At 40.0% G+C, this 16,997-nt stretch overlaps 1 protein-coding gene across 3 annotated transcripts in view; it reads right to left on the bottom strand.

Moving 5' to 3' along the window:
- Positions 1-16,997, bottom strand: part of LOC113957435 (sodium- and chloride-dependent GABA transporter 3) — a 99,476-nt gene that overhangs the window by 49,939 nt on the left and 32,540 nt on the right. For all 3 annotated transcript variants that reach the window (XM_027664956.1, XM_027664954.1, XM_027664955.1), the window contains exon 7: positions 520-654. In XM_027664956.1, coding sequence (XP_027520757.1) covers positions 520-654 — 135 coding nt within the window. The remainder of the gene's footprint in view (positions 1-519; positions 655-16,997) is intronic.

Genomic DNA, 16,997 nt, shown 5'->3' with positions numbered 1-16,997 from the left:
ATCTGTCACTGGAAAAAAACCAACTTAATCCATTATTTCCATGTTCAACTCTACTCTGGAAACAACAAAACAGGGAGAGTTCCTGGTCTGAGTATTTCATTCCTTTTTGGTTGCATGTAGAGACATCTGCTTCAAAGACAGCAATCATCTCAATCAATAATTTCTCTACTAATCTTGACTGCGATTTAGATTTGGAATGAACAAAGAATCATAAAATGGTTAAGTCTCAGTTAAATCTGTTCCTGTTCAACACGTGGCAACGCTCTTTCCCCTCAGCAGCAGAAGCACCAACTGCAACTGCACAGTTCTGGAAATTCTCATTTATCAACCAAGGTACTTTACAACTAAAAAAGTAAAACACACCTAAGCAGTGATGGATTTAAAGCCTTATCCACATTTCTGAACCTCCAACTACAAACCACTATCCAGCAATCACCTGTGTTCAAACTTCAAAATCAAGAAACCCTTGCAGTTTTTCTCAGTCAGAGAGGCAAATAAATCCATGGACCATGATCCTACCTGTGGGTCAGAAAGCCGAGAAATGTCAGGGTACAAGTAGAATTTTATCCCCTCGGAAGCACCTGGTAACGTTACTCCACGAATCAGGAGAATCATCAGCATGATGTAGGGGAATGTGGCTGTGACATATACAACCTAGTGAGAAGAAACAAACTTTAGAGAAATATTTTCTTCCAACTGCAACAAAACTTCAGTTCCACATCCATTTGGCCATTAGATTAAAAAAAAACAACAACAAACCAAGTTCTTTTCTGGTGGAATTTGATGCTTTTGTTCATGTAGGTGAGTTTTGTCCTCCAACACTTCCTTTCTGAATTCTTTAAGTCTTGTAGGAAAGATCAATACTTTTTTTTTTTAGAGAGAGATTGGGAAGCTCTCTTTAAGTATATTATTTATCCTCCCTTGGTGACAAGTGACCAAATGCTCTGCTATTACTATCCCATGTACTATTCCAAACATAGGTACAGGGAAGTGGACTCATAAGAGCAGTTAATTAATTATGTGTGTTATAGAACAATACATGATAATCACTAAACTGTCATCTCATAAGACTGCTTTGTCTGAGTGCCTGTGCTTGAGGAATAAACATCTCAGGAAGCCTAAAGGACCAGTGCTATGTATCTCTCCTTGGGATTTGTTAAGGGAAACCTCATCATACAAAGCACCTTCAGGCAAAATTTCTGAGGTGCTCAAACCCAGCAATTTCTGTTTTCACATACATGGCCCTTGTTGGTTTTTTTTCAGAAATCACTTTATTCTCTACATGAGGAATGACTGAGTTTTTCTGGAAAGCTGCAAGAAGTCATGTTTTCCCAAGGAAAAATAGAGCAGACTTAGTCCCATTTTCCAGTCAAAAACCTGAGAGCAGTACGTGGCTATTCAAACTCAGGGATGGATTCAATGATAAATCCCATGTCACTATAAATATTTCTTTAAATAATAACTACCTTAAAATTAAATCTCCACAATTCTTTATAGCAGAGTAGGTGTAACTATTGTAATGTGAGATGATACTCTTACACATCTGCCTTCCACAAGCCAAAATTACTTAACATGCTGCAAGAATGGGAAAAATCATTTGGTGAAAAATGCAACCTGTATGGCCCTGAAAAATATGCATTTTAAATTCAAAAGTCTCATGCCTGTGTGAATGAAAGCCATACATCAGAGAATGGACCTATGAAAGAGTTCTTAAACACATTTTCATAACTAATGAACGAGCTGAAATCTGATTTTCAGACTGTGCTGAGTATTTAACCCCAAACATGAAATGATCTTGTGGGCAGGTACACTCAGAAATGGAGGAACTTAAAATCAGAAGAGATATTTAGACACTTCACTCTCACTGACTTTAAGCATCTACTTATCTTTCAGGTGCCTTATCCCTTTTGAAAACACAAACCGTCCTTTTCCCAGGAAATGGAGTCCACCATTATAATCCTATATATATATAATATATATAATATATATAATAATTATATCATATATATATAATCTCAGGCATCTGAATTGATGAATTCCTAAATCAATACAATGGCAGATGGAAAGCTTTATCCCACTGCCTACATTATTGAGTATTAGTGGAAAGGCAAACGGATCCCCCTGGCTGAGTTCAGATAGAACTTGTCTCTACACATTTAAATTTCAAATAAAAACGGATCATCAGGTAACAAGAACTAAAAAAGAAATACCCAGAATGGACGTGGTCCTGCTCTGAGTTCTATACTGGGTGGAAAGGATGGCATAGCCACTAATGGTTCTCATGTTTCTGTATTTAGTCCTTTGCCAGCTGTTTTTTTCTTTTCTACTTGTTTTAAATCAATAGTTGCTTTTAACAGAGGGTAGTCAACAGACACATATATTTGATGACATTAAAGGTATTGCACCTGAATACCTGTAAAAACATTTCCTTGTGTGGTGCTTCATTCACCACCCTGGTGTTCAGCACATCTCCTGCTGCCTTGTCCATCCCACCACTGCCTCGAAACGTTTCACCAGAGCCAACAGATTGCAATCTTGCAGAGGCACATTTCTGCCCAGGTTCCTTAGGGCGTATTTCCTCACTCAGCTCGATCGAGGAAGAGCCCAAACCACTCACCTCTGTACCCAAGAGAGGTCATGTGAAGGGACTTTTGTAATCCCAGTCTGTAATCCAGGTTTGCAGAGTCAAACACCTCTGTTTGCTTTTCCAAATACCTTCCCCAGCCCATCTACACCAATTAACATTGCAAGAGCTACAACCACAACCTCCAGTATATTTTTTTTGTCATCAGGGTAGTTCTGCCTCAGCTTTAGGGCAATGAAGACTCTCCCTTCCTTTGTGGTTGTCATGCAGAAAGGGGATATAAATACAGCTCAATTGGCTCAGTATTTCTGGCCATAAATACCAATGCAGATATCCAGAACAACAATGAAAGAGACACCAAGGAAGTACGTGTGGGAGAGTTACACCCTTCCCCAGCCAGCTGACACGGCTGACAACTTACTGGTGTGGATGTTCACACAATTAATGAGGCTGCAAAAGTGCAGCTTGTCTTGCACTGTCACAGGTAAGTGCCCTGAGTTCAGAGGGAAGAGAAGGCACCACTTGCAGGCCGTGTTGGAGTCTCCCAGTAATTCCATTGCATGGCTTCTCATTTTCTCATGCATTCCAAGAGCTCATGAGGTGAGGGAGGATGGGGTGTTTTCAAAATCAGTGCAATTATTAGTATCATCATCACATCTGTAGGCATTAAAAGTTTCCTGAATTGTTCTCTTTTCTTTCAACACATCGAAGCTCTCTGAATATCAATGTGAACACAACTGTTTCTAATTACACTGCATCCTGTTTTAATTGACTTTAATTGCTTGCTATGTTAATTTGCATCCCAATACTCAAACTGCTTTTTTTAAACCCTTGTCAGAGCAATGCCAACGTTGAAGCAGTTGGAAAGAAAATAAAAATTTCTGGCGTGCTGGTTTTTGCACCGAGTTCTCCTTTGCAATGTAGTTGAAAGACAAGTTTACAAAGATATTTAGACATACAAATATGTGGAAAGGCACCTACAGGGACACCTAACCACTCTTAACTCTACTAAGGTGCTTAACTGAAAGTACAGTAAGATCAAAGATCCTGAGAATAGATATTTCATTCATGAGTTTTAAGTACCAAAGTACAGGAAGCAAATTGAGTACTGGAAGTTTAAATAGCAAAACTTTAGGAGACTTAGGTGTCTGTCTCACTCAACATTAATTGTATAGATATTTAGGTACCTTTACAATGATTTCACGAGTGAAGCACCATAAAGATCATGAGAACTGAAGGAGGTGCCAGTTTCAATCTTTCCATACCTAAGTATCTTTAAAGCACAGATGTGTGCACAGGTTCACATGACTCCTGGGGCTGCTGAACTTCTTGCCCCAGATGAAAAGGTGCTTTCCTGAATACTCCAGCCAGGGTTTTGAGTGAAGGTGAGAAAATGCAGAAGAAATACATGATGAGAGGAAGGAGGAAGCCCTGTGAGCAATGAATTGAGCCACAAGCCCACAGAAATCTAAAACCCCCAACACAGATTTCTCTGGCTAAAGCTGCTCCAGAGTACAGCAGCCTGAGATTCACACACTCCCTCACAGCAACTTCAAAGCAGGGGAGTCATGGGAATAGGAAAAGTAGTGAACTTTAGTCCTTTGCTTGGCTCATGCTGAGAACACACCTGAACTAGAATTCCATGACCAGAACATAACTTTGAGGCTGGGAAGCTGAGGGAATTCTGTCCTACAAGCTGCAATGTTCAAGTCCCTTTGCACTATAACGAACTGACCATGCTTTATAAATGGAATAATAGTTCACTTGATGTTTCAGAAAAATCCTAGCTTGCTAATCCCCTACCCCTAAAATCCTCTATTGCTCCATCAGGCTATAAACACAGGTAGCATCAAAGCAGGAATTGACAGTGATTTGCCTTAACTCAAATAATGTTAAAGAATTACTGTATATGAACATATATGGAAAATAGAACCTGACCCCATACCCCCCTCATCCTTATTTTTCACTGAGTGTTTTCAGCCTGCTGTCATTTAGCCCATGGATTTAGTGACACTGTGATCATGGAGAACCAGACTGACAGCACCAACATCTGGTGTCTATGTAGACACACTTTGATATCACCGATTTGGGCACGATTTCCATCAAAATTTTAAAAGTAGTCCTACATGCCACAGTCAACCCAGACATATTGGCTCCACTAATATTTGCCACTTTCACAAATTCTAACGTCCTAGATGATTAAGAGCAGATGAGAATGCTATAAAACATTTTGGTTTTCAAATGCCATGGTATCCTGTGAAATGTTCCATCCAGCACTGTTTGACAAAGGAGCTTTTGCTGGTCTGACTCTACATACAAATGCCAACTGAAAAGAGATATTTTCCACATTAATTGGATTTACAAGAAAAATTGTGTAAAGCAGTATAAAGGAATGATTCACAGGGTTTTAAAAAAGCATGTCAAAAGGGAGAAAAACATTCTAGATCAACCTGTGTTTTAAAGTTAAAACTTCATATGCAGAAAAAGAAACTAAAGCAAAAACCCAACAGACACCAGGTGAGTGGATTTGTATGATTGGGAGGGGGTAGGGGGATAGAATCAGCAAAATGGCTGTTTTTTCTGTTTTCTCTTGGTGTTTTATAGACTTATTCAGCATCATCTTCTGTTTGTCACCTTTGTTTATCCACAGAGGGAATCTTGCTCCAGAATAATCTAGTAAACCGTCCTTTAACCAGATTGCCTATAAACTGCAGAATTTCTTCTAAATTACTACTGACTCATGTGTGAATGCAGACAGCTTCACTCAGAGCAGAAATAAATTCAAAAACCAACAGCTCAGAAAATTTAATGAGATCTGAGAGCTGAGAATAAGCATCAAAGTAAGCAAAAATCACTGGGAATGTGAGATGAGCCAGAAAATAAGGGCCAGGAGAGGACACTTAGTGAAGGGGTACAATAACCTTGTTAAATGCACAGTGATCACAGGAAGCAAAAAATTCTACATGAAATAATAAGAGCAGAAAGGAATATACACTACTAATACCACACCACACTGAGGTCATTGGCTGGGACACATCAAAATTGGTACCTGTGAAAGCTCTGCAAGGCCTTATTTTTATCCTCATGGTGGTGAAGGCAATAAACAGGTGACTAAAAGCCTGAGTCACACTAAAACACTTTCTTTTACAATGAAATGAAAGCTTCACTCCCAAATTCATTGAGTCAATAAAAACAAATATCTACATTCTATTTCATTTTGATTTGACATCCTTTTTTACTGAATGCGTGGGAGATATCTCTAGAATGAAAAATGCTTTAACAAGTAGAAGTCATTATTTAGAAGCTTTAATACCACATTAAAAACAAGCGAAGAAAAAATTTTCTATATTTTTTTTTTCAGCCAGGATTATTCTTTACGTTGGGTCTGACTTTAAACACTTTTCAGCACTTCCCAAATTCCATTTCTAATATTCTGCTTTCATAAAAAACCCTGCCTTCCTGTAGTCGAAAGTTCCAAAAGGAGGGGAAGAAAAAATATGGTGAAGTGCTCTAAAATAGCCTCTACCTGACCAATTCAGGAATACTGGTAAAAAGTTGGAAATCAGTGAGAAAGCACCGAAGGCAGACAGCATCCAGGCACTGCAGCAGCTCACATTCCCAGCTCATTGGAGTGAACAATTCCCTCAGATGATGAGCTATTTCTCCCCATAAGTATTCCTTAAGCAGCATCAAGTTTTCTAAATATTTGTTCCTTGAAACTATTTCCCAGCTAATTGCCACAGCTGGTTGCCCAGGACCATTAAAATCAAGATTTGTCTTTGTTCTGCTAAAATTGCTCTTCTAGCTTGTTGGTTCTTTTAATAAGGTCTACAGGCCTCCTATTTAATCAAAAAATATCCTGTCTAGACCAAATGCAAAGACAGACTTTGGCATATTTGGGTAAAAATTCTCTAATGAACAGATCCTGCCCCAAAACATTCATTTGTTGACTACAAGAACAGATTTTCCCTCCATGCAGACATATTCAGAAAAGCCAAATTATGGGGACCAGAAGACCCAAAATGCCTATATAACATGTAGAAGCAGATAAAATTATCACATCATTGAAATTAATTATGTGAGCACCTGCATTTAAGCACTAAATAATGGTAAATGCAGATACCCAGATTCTTTCCTGATACATGCACAGCTTAACAATGACCTAATCACTGACAAATAATGTGCCAACAGCTTCTAAAAACTTGGGAGTGATCATAACAGTGGGCTGGATCCTGAAAGAATGTCTTTAAATCACAGTTCCTTATATTTCAAGAATCCACTACAGTCTGAACAGGCCTTGGTCAAATTCATAGTAAAATTTGATTCAAGGCATCAGCTGATCTGGAAGGGACCCCCAAGGATCATTGAACTCCAACTGTTGGCCCTACACAGGACACCCCAAAAATCCCTGAGGGCATTGTTTAAACGTTCCTTGAGCTCTGGCAGCCTTGGGGCTGTGCCCACTGCCCTGGGGAGCCTGGGCAGTGCCCAACCAGCCTCTGGGGGAAGAACCTTTTCCTGAGATCCAACCTGAGCCTGCCCTGACACAGCTCCAGCTGTTCCTTTGGGTCCTAAGAAAAAGTTTCACTTTATTAGAGTAAAGCTCATAGGAAACTATTTATATGCCTACCCTAAGTTTACAAACTAGTGCAGAGGTTTGCAGTAGCTTTTGGTGACTCTGCTCTGATATGTAGGTAAAGATTCACTGGTGAATCCACACTAACTTTGCCAGCCTAAAAACAGGGACACAGCCTGAACTCAGAAAGTGCAAGACCTTTTGTACATACTGTTTCATTAATGCCATTCCATTTTTGCTGTTATTAAATGCTAAAGTAGGAAATCAGGAAGACTTAACTTCCTAGTAGGAAGACTACTACCTACAGTAAATACAACTCAGAGGACTCTCAGGAGCTCAGTGCAACAACCTCCATCCTCCAAGTGCTTCCTCGGTCTCCAAAATTTATCAGCATTAATCCTACACTTACCAACTGCCTGAGTGTCCTCAGAGAAGTTACACTGATGAATAAAATAAAGACTGCAACACTTCTCAACACCAGCATGCCAAAGAGTGTGCTCTCCATTAGTTAGAAAGCGTGTTTACTACACTGTTAATACGCTGTTAACGCCCTGCTAATGCAAAAATTCCAACAGTTGTAAACACAGTGTGCCCAAAATAATTCCGTGAAGCAAGTGGAGGTTTGCAGTGTCATTTTTAAATGCAGAAAGTTGTAGAGAACCTTTAGCAAAATGAGCACTGGAATTTGGCAAGCAGGCACAGCTCTAGCAGTGTAAATACAAAAGCAGCAAGCTGTGGATACAATTATTGTCCCTGGGACGTAGAGAGTAGGGTGTATTTTGGTTAAGAGGGGTATATGTTTTGGTTTTGAAAGCTTTTCTACCCTGAAGAGGCTTGAATTGAAGTAGATTATTGAAGTTCATTATTGAAGTTTGTTATTTTATCTCCACCATAAATGGGCCAGCCTAGAACCAGAATGGCAAATGAAATAATGGCACCCTATAACTGTAATGTTTTGGGTTTTTTTTTTAACAATCAAGTGCACAAAGAGGAAGAGGTGCCCTCTGGTTGTGGGCAGGCAGAGGAGGAAGGGAACCTCAGCATGTTGGCTAAAGCTCATCACTGCAAGCCAAGTGTTTATGTCGAGCTCACATCAAGTAGGGAATTTGCAGAGCCACAAATACCTCGAAATTAAAGACTGCTATTTAATCAAGTAAAAATGAACTTTAAAAAAAATCAGTCAGGAAGAATTTTAAATATAAATTAGGGCTAATTAATCAACTGAGGTGGGTTTTTTTTCTGTTTTATAAAGGTCTTTAAAATGTTCAAGCTTTTATAAATCAAAGCTGTTCCTCTCCAGAACCTTGCAGGGTTTTCAGACCTCTGAACACCATCTAGTTTGCTTTTATACACAACAGATACTGATATTAATTACACATATGTACAGAAGCCTTCATTTTGCTTAAAAAATGTTTAATATGGGATGACTAATTCTTCATATAGGACAACCCCACTTCTATGAAAATAATTTCCAGTGGGTCAGAACTATCCCACAGGAGCTGTATTTCCAATTGTGTTACTGATTTTACACAGGCAAAAATGGGAGACAAATAAGGCACTACATGAATTTAAATTCTTAGTTACTCTAAAAAGACCTTGCAGTTGTCACTGCAGGCAGCACTGATTAGGTTCTGACGTATTCTAAAAGCATTTGACCTCTAAAGGAGATGAGATGCAAGGGTCAGAACAGGACAGGAGATGATTTTTTCCTGTCACTCCAAAACGTGTAAGATCTTAAATGTGTAATGGAATTAACTCAGAGTTTTTGGCCAACTCATTCTTCCTACGCAAAGAACAGTAAAGAAAAAAACATAGAGCTTTACAAAAAAAGAAATGTTTCTTGTTCTGCTTGATTTACCTTACTTGTCTTTAAAGAAAACCTCAAACAAACAGAAACAACAACAAAACACATACCCCCAAATGAACACCAACACTGATGAAAAAAGGATGCAGTCTGGGAAGTGGATAAAATTCTACAACCAAAAAAAGAGTATAGGTGAGGTTTCCCAGCTAGAACTCCTCCTTCAGGTAGCCAAAAAAGGTAAAAGGTATCAGTCAGCAAAAATCAATATATTGAGCAGAGTCTACTATTGCCACACAGGCCTTGACTGGCAAGGAGATGAGGAGGCACTATGGGCAGCACACGAGAAGTCAGCAAATAAATGCATGATATTATAAATAATTGCAAATGTTAAACACCTGAAACATCAATACAATAGTAATGTACTGAAATGTATTTTGAGAACTGAATGTATTTTGAGATGTGATCTATCAATCCTCCAAGCACTCGAGCAGGTATGTTAGTGGCCACCTCTAAATGGTTTATTCTGCAGTTTTCTGAGCACACACAGAATTATTTAATCTTGTGCAGTAAATGATGGGGGGGAAAAAGTGATTTGTAAACTGGCAGGCAAAGAAGGTGTCCCTGTAGCACACTCACAGCTTTTCTTTCTTTTGATAATTTTTGTAATCGTGACACTGGAGAAGGCTGAGATCAGACCTCAGCACGGCCTGCAGGGGCAGAGGAGGGGCAGGGACTGAGCTCTGCTCTGGGGGGACCAGGGACAGCAGCCAGGGAATGGCTGGAGCTGTGTCAGGGCAGGCTCAGGTTGGATCTCAGGAAAAGGTTCTTCCCCCAGAGGCTGGTTGGGCACTGCCCAGGCTCCCCAGGGCAGTGGGCACAGCCCCAAGGCTGCCAGAGCTCCAGGAGGGTTTGGACAACGCTCTCAGGGACAGGGTGGGATTGTTGGGGTGACTGTGCAGGGCCAGCATTTGAACTCAATGATCCTTGTGGGTCCCTTAAAGCTTGGGATATTCTGTGGTTCTATGAGCTGTCTTGTGCATTGCCTAGATGACCCTGAAAAATCCCTTATAACCAAAACCATCCCATGATTCTACTGAGAACTACAAGACATTTACAGGATAATAAAGAGCTCATCGGTTATTATTCAAAAAGGTGGGGTTTTGTCTACCCAGAGGATATTCTCCACTGAGGAATATGAGCTCTTGTCACCATGGTGACAGCTGAGAAATGTATTCACCAGAAAGCATTTGCAATACTACTTCTGCGGTATGTAAAATAAAATAGTATAATAAACAGCTTTATCACCTAAACTAACAAGTCTCCTTATCATCCAGACCCTTGTTCTCCACATTTCCATTCCCTATAGCTACCACAAATGTTAGGATGCAGTTAGTCACACCTTGATGAAAGGTTTGTTGCGCTAGAACTTCCCTACTAACCAACCTCTAAATCAGCTAGGGGCTGACTTGTAGGACACTGGTTTGACAGTGTGATGCAATTTCATTGTGGTTTTTTTCAGTCTGAGAAGAAAAGGAAAAATGAGAGGAGTCACATTATAAAAAGATTAGACTGGAAGACAGTGTGACTGAAGAGTATGCTACTGCCACAGATTTATTTTTCTCTTTTAGGCAAATGCTTTGATCTCTCTGCTCTGCCTTCAGCCCAGCAGAGATCCCTGACTGCCTGCTCTGTGAGTGTAAAGGCAAGGGCTCAGGGGAATTGAGGCATCTCACTGTTTTCATCCAAGACGTGCTGCACCAAGGTTCTGACCCCAGTAAGGCACTCCAGGAATAAGGGGCATACAAACCAAACCACAGAAATCCTCACTGACCTGAACCACAGTGAGTTGTCTCAAACAGCAACGAACACATTTGATACCCACAGGAAAGAACTCAGAGAATTTTTTATTACAGCTAATTAAGATCAGTGTCCTACTGCAACACAACTATCTACTCGTTGTCTTGTAGACATGGAAAGTGTCTACTTTATGTGAACTTATACAGGATGTTTTGAGTTTTCTCTTTTCTTTTTTTTAAACCACAGAAGTGTTTCAACTGCCCAGCAGCAGGAGTGAATAGCAGGTGCAAAGCAGCCAACTCACTCCTGGGGATGTGTTTTAGTTACCAGCACAGCACCAGCAGCTGCCTGGAGCTGTCTTTGTGTGGCAATTTATTTCATTAAGCTTTCCATTCTTAAGAGGGAGTTTGGATTCACTCCACGTGAGCTGACACTGGGGTGGGATACAGAATTAAAGTTTGTAAATCTCCCAAGGACAGCCTTGTAAACAAAACTTGTACTACAAAGACATCCTCATGTTGTAGGTAAAGCCAAAAATCTGGCCTGTGCTGACTGCAGAAACTAAAGAGACCACCTTCCTACTGGCAGAAATTTGATGTACTATAACCTTGGCATCCAGTGCCATGGGGATGGACACCTAAAACTGCTTTGCAAACTGCAAATAATGACCCAGTCCTGAAGCTACATGCATTTGCAGTAGCTGAGGACAAACTACCTGTGTGAGAGTAGGGGATTATATCTATTCCCCTTCAGCTGAAAAAACATGAATTTGAAGTATCATTAACAGAGTCAGAGCTATAAATGGACATCAAGGCTAATGTTTCTGTATTGCAGTTGAGGGACCAAGGAGATTTCTTCAGCAAAAGTATATGAGGAAAAGTGCAAGTAATATTCCAAACACATTAAATTAAGATTCAACAAAAGCAATATCCTCGGGGCACACAGAAAGAGACCAAGACAGGGGCAACCACAGGGTTTTGTGAAACACAGCTTCATAAAAGCACAGCAGTTGGAAATCCTAGCTGGGAGCAGTGTCATGCACCTGAAGGAATGCTGAGCCCTGACACATGTGCATCACCAGTGATCCCAAGAAACAGAACAACTCCTGCTTTGGCTCCTGTTTTGCTGTATGGAATTGTTCACTGATTACTGGGCTGGGGGGAAGAGAATTGATAAGGAAGGGCAAGTTCTGTGGAAGGAGAAAACAACCATTAAGAGGTTGTATAGGTACAAATGACTGCAACTATCATATTTCTAAAATCTCTTTGTCGGGTCAGTGTATTTAGTTTTTCATAATGGGCTAAGGATGCCTGGTAACCTTAATGGACAAAATAACCTGCATATGTTACTTTTAGCCAACCAATGCATTTCCCCTTTAGAGATATCTCAATGTTAATCTGTGCCTTTTGGCTTCCCCTTTAATTTTGCAGCAAATCTCACTGCATTACCACTGCAAATATCACAGCTGGCCTTCCACACTCTACCCCCTTCCACCTCTCCCCCTCGTTTTTATACATTAAGTTGACAGACCAGGTGATTTCTCTGTCCAAAAACTGTCCCATCTGCATGTGCCCTGAACTGTCCTTCAATGCACTGAGACACACTTTTGACTTGCTTCAGCTGTGGGCCAGGGCTTAGATCCAGTCTAAACATTCAGACAAAAGTGGATCTCTGCTGCTAAGGTGCAACTGGGAAGAAATGAGATCATGAAAGCAGGATTTTGATTTAAGCTTAATATTTGATACTTTTCCCGGTTGTCAAACACAAGTTTGGTAAAACCACAGAGAGGCACAAACATTTTTTTTTTTTTAAACAAATCTGAGATGTCCTTAAATGCTCAGAGCACAGGAGGGTGGAAAAAAATAGTTTTCAAACCTCACACAGAGGAGGAGGAGGAGAGCAGGAATCTGCATGCATCTCATGAATGTTCTACTTTCCCCCTTTGAATACAGAGATCAGTCTTGGACAGAGTGTTAAAGCCTCTCCGTGAAGGGCTATTCTTTGCTGTTACTTCAGGCTGAAACAAAAGACACTTCAGGAGATACAATCGTTGCTGCCTAGTTCCTTTTCCTGGGCTCCTACAATGGGCCCTAGTTATTTTTTTTTTTTCTTCCACACATCTTTCTCTTATTTTTTTGCTTCTGTCCTTTTACTCCTTCTTTCTGCCTCATTGAATCCATTAAGACCTTTATATAGCCCGCTATTGAGAAATAAATTTTCTTTGGGACTAGTGACTGAGTCTTAACTGCTGGCAAGCAGAGCTTAACTCCTGAGGGGAGGGAAGAGAAAATGATGGGTAAAAGGTATGAAAAGTCCATCTCTGAATTTGGGGTCTTTGAGCACAGTGGATACCTTGCAGGTCATTAGCTCCAGGAAAAGGAACAACCTAATCCTAGCAGTTTTCCCACTTCTTTCATGCATTAGTCTTGATACACTGAATTCCCTTTGTGCTCATATTTTCAAGCAGATCAATATACTCTCTTCAGGTTTTTTTCTTGGTTTAGGGCCACATGCCAGTCCTTTTTTTTGCACAATTGTAAATTAGAAGGCACTCTGACATAGAGAGGGAGGCACTGCTACGAAAGAGATGTAAAATTGGGTCCTCTCAATTAATACAAAATTATCCACAGTCAGAAATATAAACACTATTCAGGTCTAGCATGATAGATTATTTTAAAGGCACTAAAGCTGGATTCAAACTGAGTGCACTGCAGTTTGCCCCAGAACCAGAACAAAAAGCTAAAGTTTGCAAAGAAAGGAGGAAATCTTCAAATCTTGAACTTCTGAGAACCGTATAAATCATTCACAAAATAAAAAGAAATGTAAGCTGAGTGTGTGTGGAGGGGTGTGTGAAAATAATTTACTATTAGTGTGTCTGGATAACGAAGCTGTTTGGGGGATGGACGGTGAAATGTCCATAAACCATCCTACACTCTCCTGCAGTGAAAATGCAGGTGGAGGAGGGAGCAGGACCATACAAATAAATTAAAGAGGAAACGTAGTGTTCAGTAGTGAGAGATGACCCTACACTCAGCCAACCAGAGCCTGAGAGCTTCTATTTTGCATTTTAAAATTGTTCACATAAATTCTGGGGATTTTCCTCAACAGAAAAATACAAAATAAAACGTATTTGTTTTATTGTATTTATTGTTACAGTTGCAGCTTTATTTTTTTTTTTCTTGGTAATACCTAATGCACCTTCCAACAGCTCAGGTGTCTATTTTATATTGAATTATTCAGGCCTATCAGTATGACAACCTGGGACAGGTAGCCTTCAGAATCACTATAGAATTAAAAATCCCAGGGCTCTCCACCTTTAGTTAAACCTTGCTAAGATGTGGGTGTGAAATAAGTATGTATTAGTACATTTTGATGGCTATCTCATTTATCCATTATAAATGGTACAGTTTGCAGTGACTGTTCCTGCCCACCACACTGATAGATTAACAATAATGTCAAAACTCCTTACCAAGCCCTTTTTCTATCATTATTATTAGGTTTATGTCAAGATGCCCCAGCCAAACAGGCTGTACCTTACTTTTTTCTGTTATCTCTAGGTTTTTAGTACGTATAATTAATATAGACTTCCAGAAAATGTCTTGACACTCAAGTGGCCCTTCACTGCGTTCAGCTCAGCAAATCAGACTGATCAGTGGAAATAATTAAGTGAGGAACAGTGCAGCACTTCAAAAAAGAACAACAGCCTTGCAGTTACAAAATTCATTTCATGGTGCCATAGGATCATCAAGGTTGGGAAAGACCTCCAAGATCCAGTCCAACCATTAACCAGCACTGCTGTGTTCACCCCTGAACCATGTCCCCAAGTGCCACATGCTTTGGAACACCTCCAGGGATGGTGATTCCACCACCTCCCTGCCCAGCCTGTTCCAGTGCTCAATCACCCTTTTGGTGAAGATGTTTTCCCTAATATTTAATATAAACCTCCCCTGGCACAACTTGAGGCTCTTTCCTCTCGTCCTGGCCCTTGTTCCCTGGGAACAGAGCCCAACTCCCCCCTGGCTCGTCCCTTCTGTCAGGGAGTTGGAGAGGACAGAAGGTTCCCCCTGAACCTCCTTTTCTCCAGGTTGTGATAAATAAATAATTGTGATTCGTGAAACAAATGGGTGATTACATCAAAATAAAACAAACGGATTGTAAAACTTAATTACACCCCCATAAAGAAATAAAACAGACCCTTACAAGGTCAAGAGGCCTAAAACCTCCTTACTATCCTAAGAATAAAATATAGCAGAACTTTAAATCTTTAGGTGCCTATTCATCCAAGAATGCATGAATTATGACTGGTTGTAGAGATAACCCTTTAGCTTTAGCTGTAAGAAAACCCATATATTAAATACTTAGCAAAACCCTGTAGAATGGATATGTATATGATATAATTAATATGCATGAAGTAGCTAAGATAAATACTAAATGTACCCTGTAGTAGGGGTGTGCAGATTTGGGAAATTGGTCCTCATTTCTGTCACCCAGCTGGCTGCTTGCTTTTACCATATAATAAACTCTTATTCAAAAACTTACAGAAACTCGAGACTTTGTTTATCACAAGGTTGAACAACCCCAGCTCCCTCACAAAGTACATCTTAAAACCCTCATATTGATCAGAGCTTTAAATGCACCTCAGTAGCCTCTACAAGACTCTTGTCTAAGTTTTGTGTGTAGAGCTTAAACAAAATACTCAAACCAGGAAAAAGCTGGAAGTGCATATGGAATCTAACCAAGTTTGCAAACATCACATTTAGAATGAGACAGGGGCCCATCAGAACCATGGGGAGAACACTGAAGGTTAAGGTGCCAGGCACACGCACAGGAAAAATAAAAAAATCAATAGCATAAGAGTTAAATAAGAAATTATGCCACCACTTGCACATATTCAACCCAATATCCTGCTTATTTGTGGTAGGTAAAGCAGCACTGCTGCTCCTTTGAGGAAAGAAAGTTCTCTGCTTTTCTAAGGTGCTTGTAATTTTTCCACTGGTGTCGTAGTAGAAAGTGAAATACTTCAATGAATAATGGAAGTGACAAGTAAAATATCAGAGCACCTCATCCTTTTCTCTTTATATACAACAGCTATATCACCAAGAAAGCTCCTGAGGTCATTTCTAATAGTTTCCAGTGATGGGCTGCAAACTGCACAGTGTCCTTTTCAGAGATGCAAGGGGTAACACCAGGCTCTCCACTGAGAAATTAGGAGAAAAGCCATAAATGTTTCATGAGGAGATACTGTGCAATCACTAATCTATTATTTTAGCTTTTTGACTTGCAGGGCTATTTAATCAAGAATCTTAGGCAACTCATGTTTATGCAGAGAGAGGAGCTGTGCCAGTGCTTTTTGTCATGGAGCACTTGAAGGGACAAGAGCACAGAGAAACCTTCCAGCAGTGCCCTCTGGTCGAGAGGAGCTGCCGAGTGAAAAGGGGTAGGGAGTGACAGACAGAACCATATTAATGTCAGAAGCTTCGTGAGACAGCGTGCAAAACATTTCCAAGGTTGCTTATGAGCTAAAAAAAAAAATCATGATTTGTTTTAGAGCAACATCCCCAGCTTTTAGCTCCGGGTCTGCAACATTCCTGATCTCCCCTTTCAGCAGCACCCTCGGGATTTCTCAGCCTCTCCCCCCCTCCCCCGTGGGAGTTGGAAAGCACATCAAGTGGAGAAACAACATAAAATTAACACTTTCTAATAGCAGGATGAGTTCTCAAACAGAAAATTACTCTTTCGAGCAGCATGACTTTTTCTTTTTTTTCCCCTTTTTAATAATAACATATGTGATGACTTTATTGTGAGTCAGTCAGTAGAAAAAAGCCACCCCATTTTTATTTTCAGTTCCTTAAATTTAACTGCCAATTACTGGAATGTCATTTGCTGCAAAATGAAGCTTCTATAGGTGGTGAAGAAAGGGCTCTAAATTGTTTTAAAACATTTCAATACACATATCACATGTGTGATGACATGCTTGAATTCTGGAGTTTTTTTGCACTTTCTTGAAGACTTCATCACATTGAAAAACAAATCTTGTTTGGGGGCCTATGGAAGGATTTCAGCACTATTTCTAGTCAGGATTGAAAAAATTATTCACTTGTATTGTGGCTTTGGTGTTTTCCTTTCTTTTATTTTTATTTTTTGTCGTAAATCTGATTTTCTTACTACTTCATGCAGCTTTCCAGTGAGTAAGCTGATCCTAATCCTAAAAAGTTTTTGAGTGAGTCTCAAACAGA

Source organism: Corapipo altera, unplaced genomic scaffold (genome assembly GCF_003945725.1).
Source record: "Corapipo altera isolate COAL_440 unplaced genomic scaffold, ASM394572v1 124, whole genome shotgun sequence".
NCBI lineage: Eukaryota > Metazoa > Chordata > Aves > Passeriformes > Pipridae > Corapipo > Corapipo altera.
This window is presented reverse-complemented; position numbering and strand designations above follow the sequence as displayed.